Source organism: Perissodus microlepis, chromosome 5, assembly GCF_051167445.1.
Source record: "Perissodus microlepis isolate ML-2025 ecotype Zambia chromosome 5, ASM5116744v1, whole genome shotgun sequence".
NCBI classification, from domain to species: Eukaryota; Metazoa; Chordata; class Actinopteri; order Cichliformes; family Cichlidae; genus Perissodus; species Perissodus microlepis.
The window spans coordinates 30,435,995-30,445,574 of record NC_140465.1 but is presented as its reverse complement, the minus strand read 5'-3'; the positions used below and the strand labels follow the sequence as shown (position 1 = coordinate 30,445,574).

At 40.2% G+C, this 9,580-nt stretch overlaps 1 protein-coding gene across 3 annotated transcripts; it reads left to right on the top strand.

Annotated features, from left to right (window-relative positions):
• The first annotated feature begins 248 nt into the window (after nucleotides 1-248).
• Nucleotides 249-7,893, top strand: LOC146387595 (potassium voltage-gated channel subfamily A member 10). 3 transcript variants are annotated; one of them, XM_084929330.1, is made up of 2 exons: nucleotides 249-2,971; nucleotides 4,210-7,893. In XM_084929330.1, the coding sequence occupies exon 2, from the start codon at nucleotides 4,374-4,376 to the stop codon at nucleotides 6,063-6,065; it is 1,692 nt and encodes a 563-aa protein (XP_084785456.1). In that variant the 5' UTR covers nucleotides 249-2,971; nucleotides 4,210-4,373; the 3' UTR covers nucleotides 6,066-7,893. The 3 variants fall into 3 exon arrangements, with proteins under 3 accessions (XP_084785456.1, XP_084785455.1, XP_084785454.1); XM_084929329.1 differs by having other exon boundaries at nucleotides 249-2,994; XM_084929328.1 differs by having other exon boundaries at nucleotides 249-3,255.
• The last annotated feature ends 1,687 nt before the right edge of the window (nucleotides 7,894-9,580 follow it).

Below are 9,580 nucleotides of genomic sequence, written 5' to 3'. Positions count from 1 at the left end.
CCTTGGGGCATCCTGGTGGATGGAGGATTTAAGACACTGACCATGCAGTCTGTCAGTGTTCAGCTATACTTCCTTTCTGGCATTTCGCCTTTTAAATATCTGCTGTCCCTGTTGAACAAAAGAGTTGAGAAATTATAGTTTAAATATATTATAAGTGTAATTTCTCAACAGGTAAATTTACCTTCTGACTGATAGAATTTTGTGCCCAAACTATAATCAGTCAGAAGGTAAATTTACCTGTGAGATTTGACAAATAGTCATGTGGGGAAAAAATGTGTTTTCCCAGGATTCTTTGCGGTCTGTTAGAAACAAAACAGCCCATGATTCAACAGCACCTTCTATATAATATTAATTTAATTCAGTAATGGTTGTGGGCATTTGTTTATTCACAGCTTTCTTAAGGTCCCATCACAACATTTCCATCAGGTCGAGATCTGGACTTTACCTGGACAACTACAATACCTTGACTCTCCTTATTCAGGCATTCTGTTGTAGACTTGGGATCATTGTCATGTTGCATGACCCAGATTGGGCCAAACTTTAGCTGTCGGACAGATGGTCTCACATTGACTCTAGAATACTTTGGCATACGGAGGAGTTGCCCAGCTGATGCTGATAGATACCAAATCGCACTTAACAAACATTTAACTGAGGCCAATAAAGTGTGAGATGAAGCACTAGGGTTTTGTTCAGCTTCTTTCAGCATTCCACAGTCTGACCAAATTTCCGAGGAAGATTTTGGAAAGTGTCTTGAATATTTTCCACACGTGAATAAACGTTTTCACTGTAAAATAATAGACTGCAAATGCTTGAAAATGGCCTTAAACTGCTTCGCAAACTGATGTGCAGCAACAGTTGCTTCTCTAAGATCACTGTTAATGTTTTTTCTTCTCTGCAATGTGTTAACCCACAGCTGAATGCTCTTGACAGCAAACTGCCAAATTTTCTGCTTTTATAGAGGGGCTCACATTTGCTGATAATCAGTTAATCAACTATATTAATCAACTACACGGCCTCTTAATCTCTATGGAAGTATAACTATCTTTTTGGCATGTAGTCACTGTAGTCACATACATATTTGCTCTGCAAAAGTACACTTTTTGCAGAGCAAAAAACAGATTAATCGAGCATTCTAATAATGTATTTCCTAGTGCTAGTTAAAGTAAATACTACTTTTCTTCATTAGATTAAAAAGTAAATGCTGGATTTTTACCTATGTCAGTGTTTTCAGGGTGTGACATTGCTACGCTTACTAAAGAAACTTGATACTTCTTTCACTTCTTTCAAATACTGCAAATTTTAAGCTTTCATAAGCTGTTGTTACTATTTCTAGCAGGTGTCCATGGCTCAAAGTCAGGCTCCATAAAGGTGTGCAGGAGGTGATTTGTACCCATGCAGTGTCAGTATGGTTCACACAAGCCTTCACGTTGGCGAAAATGCTTTGTCAACACACTGTGTTTATCGGTAAGGTGACAGTGTCATCGGGGAGAGGGCTGAATGTTGGGAGGGAGGAGCTATGGATGATGGATTGAGGGCTGCATGAAAGGGCAGAGGGAGGGACGTTATCCCTCTGGTACCTTGTCAGTACTCGTGAGACAAGTAACACTGCAGCAGCTGCAGTCCACGTCATCCTGGAGCTCATATCTCGGGCATTTACCGCCCCTTTCCTCATTTCAGTGACAAATCGTTTTGCAGAGGAATACATCGATTATTTACCCTCTCAGCCTGACTCATGTAGTATATGAACACCCCTCGCTGTCCATCTTCCTGTCCTTCTTTGCCTGTCGCAAATTCTATTATGAAGTGTTTAAGTGACAGGTCATGCTTCGACTGACTGCACTCTCAATGACATGTCCAGGATATAACAGGATCACACAAGAAAAAGATCCCTACATATTGAGAATGTTGACCTAGCTGGGTGATGTTTGCACATGCAAGTCTCCGTGTGGCCATGCTCTATGTGCATGAATTTCCCCTAAGTTAATATTTATGAATGTACATGAGCATGATGTTCATGTGAGAACACATAATGACATGTCAAGAGGTGAGTGTTGATGATGAATGGGAAAGCACAGACTGTAAAGTCTTAATAGTTTTCTGTGACCTTGAAACCATGTGCCTATGCCTGAAGTAGTCCTGCTCAGTATTACAGGGGCTCAGGAGACAGCCGATTCCTGGCTGCAGCAGAGCAAAAGTGAGATGAAGGAAGGATTTCTGGTTTCCATCAACTGGTTTTATATCCAGTAACATATTAATCAAACTGTGCTGCCAAATAGGATGACATTCTGAGAAAGTGCAAGGTTATGTTCAATTAAACTATACTAACTAGTATAGCATCTCTGTAATTAAAGTATTTCAATTTCAATTGGAATTTAGCTGCTTTATTAATCTGACAAAATCTCAGTTGCAGAAGGTGCAGAGGTATTTAAGTCTTCACACCCCAAGGGGAGAGCACAATCAGAATATACTAAACCCCTGTGAAAAATTCAACCATTTATCAATAGAATTCACTAAAATATGTGTTGTAATTCATATTTTTCACACACTAGAATTAGCACGTTATAGATTTGCATCACATGTTTGCAGAGCCATTGTAAAAAGCAGATTTCTGTTAAGATTTAGAAAACAGTTGTGACAGTTTTGTCAATGGCAGGTGAAGTAACAGTTCACATCTGTGTACATGTGTAAATAAAAGGGAGGTGAAGCCCCTAGGATGATGTGTTCTTCTGCTTAGGGTAATGAGAGCTATGGCAAGTATTGTAACAGGGGAAAAATATGGTTAAATCCCAAGGTGAGGGTGGGTTGGATGATCCTGTATGTGGGTGCTTACTCTGCAGGAAAGGCGGAAAAGAGTGGGTCCCACACTCCCTTTGCCTCATCAAACAGCGATTGGCTCCTGCGGAGTAAATGTCCTATCACAGAGCTTACCTATCTCCAGTGGTGGAGGAGGGAGGAGGGAGAACAAAGCCAGGTGACCCCCACATTTAAAGTACAGTGAGTTCGCTTTACGTGTGTTTTAGTTTGTCTGTGTTTGCGTGTGTGTGACTGTGTATGTTTGTGAGTATGTGTGGGTACCTCTGGCATCTCTGGTTTCGTATTCGGTGTTAAATTACCCAGTGGGAGCTTTAATAGAGCTTGAGACACTCTTGATTGTGAGTCTGGATAAGGGAGAGTGAAGGGAGTGAAGGGGAGCAGAGCGGAGCTGCCAGGCAGGATTAGAGAGGACACAATAACTTCTGCAGAGCGGGGACATGGGTGAGTGGTACAGGCATCTGCACACAGCTGGATTTAAACTTTTAACTTTTTAATTGAAAATTTGGATGTGATTTGGGAGCGCTTTGATGTTCAGACCTTGTTAAGGTAATAATATCATTTGTTGTGTCTTTCAGTATCATCTTGGTGTGAGATAATGCTGAGTTAACTCAATTTTAAGGTTTCTGCAGCAAAAATAATAATAATAATAATAATTGATTCAAATGTCTGAGATCCAAGAATGTTGTCCAAAAAGCACTTTTTTGTCCATTTTTTTTTATTGGGCTCAGTAACTCCTTTCCAAACATATATCAATATACCATTTCAGTTCTTTGCATAACCTCTATATAATATTCTTACATAAGAACAGACTGTTACATTATCTGTTACATTGCAAGTGGAAACTGAGTCCCAAGTCTGTCAGGGCCCTTGGTGTCTAGTGGACACAGAGGTTGCAGCCTTCGAGCGTGTGTCAGGATTTGGTTACCTGTCCGAACCAGACAAACGGAATGATAAACAGCCTCTTAGAGATAAGGTAAATGTGATGCTGATAGACTATCCTGAGGCTGAACAGCGTCTGGATGGATTAAACAAGTCACTAGTTAGGTACTTACAGACAAACATTTAGATACTGAGACAAAATAAATGTGCTTTGGTTTTGATGAATCTCTGTTTTCAGTCATAAATGAAAGTTCAGATGTTTTTCTATAATGAAAGTGCTTTGCCATACATATCAGTAATAATACCATCCATACTCCATGTAAGCATTTTCAGGGCCGAATTTGCCGAGTTTGTGTTTTCGTTTAGGTTATTGGAGAGAATTTGGGGGGGGGGATAACTGCACAAGCAAAGTATCAGATGGCTGGCACTCTGCTTATCTAAACAGGAGCTGACAGAGGTGTATTGCAGCATTTGTCCAATTTCACAACATTCCTTTTTCCCACCCCTATTTCACAGATTACACAGAGGTCTGAACCCAAAAAGTAGTGTACAGCTGCCTGAATGATAACCAGGAGGAGGGAGCCCCTGCCAGGATCTTCCGTGTGGCACTGGCTGTGGTGTCTCCTCTGTCTACAAAGAAACGTTGAGAGACAGAGCTGTGGCTAGTGACAAGACAGGCAATGGAGGTGCCACTAGTTAATTTTGAGAACATGGATGATGTTGGCATCAACCTGGGAGACCCAAGTGATTCTGGGTACCCAACCTCGCCCACATCAGAGGCCGCTGATCAGAACCTTTTAACCCAGCGTTTGACTTCTCCTCAACAGTCACCACACAGAAGACGACGCAGTCATCAGTCTGGTGCAGAGGGGCTCTCACCTTCCACTCCTCTTACACTGACCACTAAAGCCAACTCCAGCAGTGGCAGTTTGATCTCTAATCTAAAGCTCCTGATCAACAGTGAGTCTCCCACCAACAGTGTCTTCAGTAAGATGCCGAGGGATTATTACGAGAGTGAAGATTTGTTTGAAAAGCACTACATGGAAGAAAAAGATGAGAAAGTTGTCATCAATATTTCAGGACTGATGTTTGAGACCCAGCTCAGCACCCTGAATAAGTTTCCAGAGACACTGCTTGGAGACCCTATGAAGAGGATAAGCTATTTTGACCCGATGAGAAACGAGTACTTTTTTGACAGAAACCGTCCATCTTTTGATGGGATTCTCTACTACTATCAGTCAGGAGGGAGAATCCGCAGACCAGCCAATGTACCTTTAGATGTATTTGCAAATGAAATTGTTTTCTATGAATTGGGTCATGAAGCAATGGAGCAGTTCCGTGAAGATGAAGGGTTTATCAAAGAGCCAGAAGTTCTTTTGCCCACCAATGAACTCCAGCGACAGTTTTGGCTACTGTTTGAATACCCAGAGAGCTCCAGTGCGGCCAAATCTGTTGCTCTGGTTTCTGTCCTTGTTATTGTCATCTCTATCTTCATATTCTGCCTAGAGACTCTGCCAGAGTTCAGGGAGGACAATGACTTTATTCCGGGTGTAACCCAATTTATCAATGGCACCCGAGAAGATGCTAACCTTCATCAGACCACTAAAAACCTGCTAGCATATTTCACTGATCCCTTTTTCATAGTGGAGACTATTTGCATAATTTGGTTTTGCTTTGAAGTCGGTGTCCGCTTCGTAGTGTGCCCAAGCAAAAGTGATTTCTTCAATAACATCATGAACATCATCGACATCGTCTCTATTATTCCTTACTTTGTAACCCTGGGAACAGAGCTGGCTACAACACCTGATGACGATATGAACTCTAGTCAGAACATGTCTTTAGCAATCCTAAGAATCATCCGACTAGTGAGAGTCTTCAGAATTTTTAAGCTCTCCCGACACTCAAAGGGACTTCAGATTTTGGGGCAGACCCTGAAAGCCAGCATGAGGGAACTGGGCCTGCTAATCTTCTTCCTATTTATAGGAGTCATCCTATTCTCAAGTGCCATCTACTTTGCAGAAGTGGATGAGCCCCAGACACAATTTGTTAGCATCCCTGATGGCTTCTGGTGGGCTGTGGTGACGATGACCACTGTGGGTTACGGTGACATGTGCCCCATCACCATGGGAGGCAAAATGGTCGGCACTCTCTGTGCCATTGCTGGTGTCCTGACCATTGCCCTGCCCGTCCCTGTCATCGTGTCCAACTTCAACTATTTTTACCACCGTGAGACTGAGCAGGAGGAGAAACAGGTGATGGATGCAGCAGCAGAGGCTGCCCAGAAAATGTCAGCTGCAAATAAGTGTGGAAGCACACTTTCACTAAACAAAAGTAACAGCACCTGGCAGAATGAAAAGAATGGCATGCACTGATAAAGAAACTCAAGTATTTATTTATATAAAGGGCATGAAAAACAAATGGACAAAACAAACATATCCATTAATAAGATACACTGGATAATCAGTTTATCTTTCTCTCTATTTTATACAACAAACATGGCAGCATTTGTGCAGATAATTACAGTATTAATAAGAACCGTGTGGTCCTGTGGCAACCAGGATAGGCTCCAGCCACCCTGCAACTCTGACTTAGATAAATGGTTATGGATAAATCTATGGATGTATGTTTGGCGATACAGTTTTCACAGAAGTTGTCTGCCTGCATGTGAATGTGTCAAAGTGCAATTACTACAACTACTGTCAGTTACCTTTATGAGAATGACTGAAAGGTATAACATATTATCTTTCATTCAGTGCACTTTGAAGAAAAATGTCATAGCAATTATGTACTTGAGGCAAATACTTAATCTTGGAAAATGTTATTGTTAGAGTAAATACTGTAACGACGGGACAGGCAGTTGTATAATGTCCCTCTGGGCTGTATTAGCAGACTAAGTGACGGAAGAAAACAAATCAAAAATTATTTTGAGCAGCAGTAGAACTGGAAGTATATTCAGTACTCATATTACATCACAGTCCCATGTCAGTCTATACTTCATCATAATCAGCAGAATCTTGAGAGGACTTGGCATGATTTTCAAGGGCAGATGAATGTATCCAGGCAAGAGGACATCAGCACACGCAGTGACTTATCAGAAAATCTATTCTTGTGGAGAAGCAGCACTTCTCCATATGACACAGCATAACAATATCTGTGTGATAAACAGTTGGCGCATTAGCATGTCCGCCATAACTCTTTTAGATGGCTGAAGAATATAAATCTAATATAATAGAGTATAATGTAGTACATGCAGTAGTTGCATGAAAAACTTTCAGCTTTTAAAACCAACTTTTCTTTTATTATTTGGGATTTTGCTCCAAATTATGCACATTAGATATATGGATCACCTTCTAAAGTGTAATGTGAATTTACCCTTTAAAAAACACATCAATCCAATGCACTTAATGCTTTTTTCCACATATCTCTTAAGCACTTTTGGAATTTTGCACCATCCACTGTTGGCAGGGGAAAAAATGTGTAAAAAATGTGAAAGAACATGTGTCTTCAGTTTGTATCTGAGGGAGCTGGAGAAAGGACAAAGGCAAAAAAAAATGACTTTGCACTCTTATTTGAACATATCTCCATTTGCCTTCTTTCTCTCATTTTTAACTGCATGGCAAAGTGTGCTGGAATGAGGTTTACTTCTTGTTATCAGCAAATGAACGTTTGAATATTTACTGTGGCTGAATGCATTGTAGTATTTTAACCATAATAGTAATGAGCATTGTATTCCATGTGATGGGAAAAGCCAATACCTTAAGTGGATTTGAGAAAAGAAGAGAACAAATGATAAATGTGCACAGTTTATTTGAATTGGTACTATATATGCATGCAACATTTTGACCTTGAAAATGTACTGTATGTAAGTTTATGAAACATATAAATACAGCTTGTACTAAAGTGTAAATGGATATAGTTGAAAAACAGTTGGTACCTTTCTAATAACCTCACAATATGCGCATGATGTGCGGATGAAAAAAAAAAAGTATTTTTCACCCATGGAAAGAGCAATACCTGTAATTAAAATGCAATAAGGTGACATCAGCGTCACCTGGGTACTCAGCACTTTACAATGTCATGAAGCACTTAATATCTAAGGACTCTTACTGTGTGTGTCAACATTGTACAGTTCAAGTCATAATTTGCTGTTTTATTTATTCAGCAAAGAGTGCCTTTCATTAAACGTGTATTCTAAAAGTGTGAAGTTTCCTTAGATAATTTATTTTCTGGGATGAAATGCACCTGTGTTTTAATTTAAATGTTTAAAACATCTTTTCCCCCCCTGTGTTTAATAATAATGGTGATGAATGGAGGTGTAAGTCTCAGTGTATAGCTTTAGGCATGAATACTCATTAACGCCTCATGTTAGCTGTTATTAACGCCTACTCGCTGTTGGTTCTCTGCTGATATCATGATGGCATCCCTCTCTGTATCTTCAGGTTTCTATAAAAACTCATGCCTAACACTGTGTCACATCACGAGACAGAAAACGTCAGGCTGTTTTAAATATTGATGTATATCAAGACTGGAGGAGCAGATGTTTGTCATTGTGTGTTCTCTAAAAAGCCTATAAAGAATAGAATTTCTGTCAGAAATAGGTGTGAAGATCAAAAAGGGATTATCAAATTATAGAGCAATCTAAAAATAGGGGGATTTTGAGTCAAAAATGTGAAATAGAAACGTGATTAGCTTTTCCTTTCTATTGGGAAAGCTTGTCACTGGATGGAGAAATTCTAATACTGTGTGCCTAACAATGCCTTTGACTGGGATCGTTTCTGAAGCAAAAGCACCAAATTAAATATGCAGACCTTATGAATCATTTATAAGACTATCTATCTTGGCTTCTAAGGCTAGGCACTGACTATTTAACTTGTTTTACTGTCCCATACAGTCACAGGAAGGAAACATTTTCAGTTGGTATGTGTAAACAATATCAAGGTATTATGAGTGTAGACTTTATATATCTAATGCATTTTTGTGCTAAGTCTTGCCTCCATCAAAAAAGTAGTTGCAGTGTTTTCATGCTGAAACATACTGACTGTTTTATTACCGTCTGTTTGGAGCCCTGTTCGTGTCTCTAGTTAACACTCAGGTCAGCGGGCCACCATTCTGCCCCACTGATCACTGATTGTACAGTGATAGCCCAAAGACAAGGTCTGGTAGCATTTTAGCATTTAACAGACAGGTGGCTCTGGCAAGGTCAAAGCTAATGTGAGGCTATCATTTATAATTCATTGGGTGTTTAATGAAGAGATCACATCTATCCTGCCTTACATAAAGATTCACCCCAAGAAATCCATTCAAAGCAGATGGTCCAGTCACTGTGACACAGCACACTGTACTGCACCCCTTAATGGATCTAAAAATATCACTGTTGCATGACTCTGTTTATCCTTTTACTCTCCAAGTTAGTGACAAGCTCTGTCTCGTTGCTTTAAAAGAAAACAATGGACTGGTCTCACATGAAAGCTCAGACAATGAGTCTCATATCAGTAGATTGGGTTACTGTTTTGTCAGCAGACACGTTAAGCCAATTTCAAAGCTGCACAGACAGCAGCCTGTGTACTGTAGTTCACACCCTCCTGAGGGCAAAGTCACTTGGACCTCTGCAGCTTGTGTTTGTAATAAAACTCTAAAAAGTCTCCAGTTTCTTCCAGTGACTTGGATGCTGGAACAAGCCCAGTAAAAACAATGCTTGATGACCTTGTTGTTATAGAGTTTTGATCAAAGTGTGAAGGCAGCGCTGCAATGAGTGGCAATACAATCCTCACAGCTTTAATATTGATTAAAGTTCTGCCACGTTCACCTACGGTATTACTTGAATCATTGATTCTGTGCCATGAGTTTGCTGACTGAGGACTTTTAGACATGGCTTCTGCATTACTCT

Excerpts from the sequence above, each read along its gene's own strand:
- LOC146387595 (XM_084929330.1), top strand. The coding sequence starts at position 4,374 with ATGGAGGTGCCACTAGTTAATTTTGAGAACATGGATGATGTTGGCATC.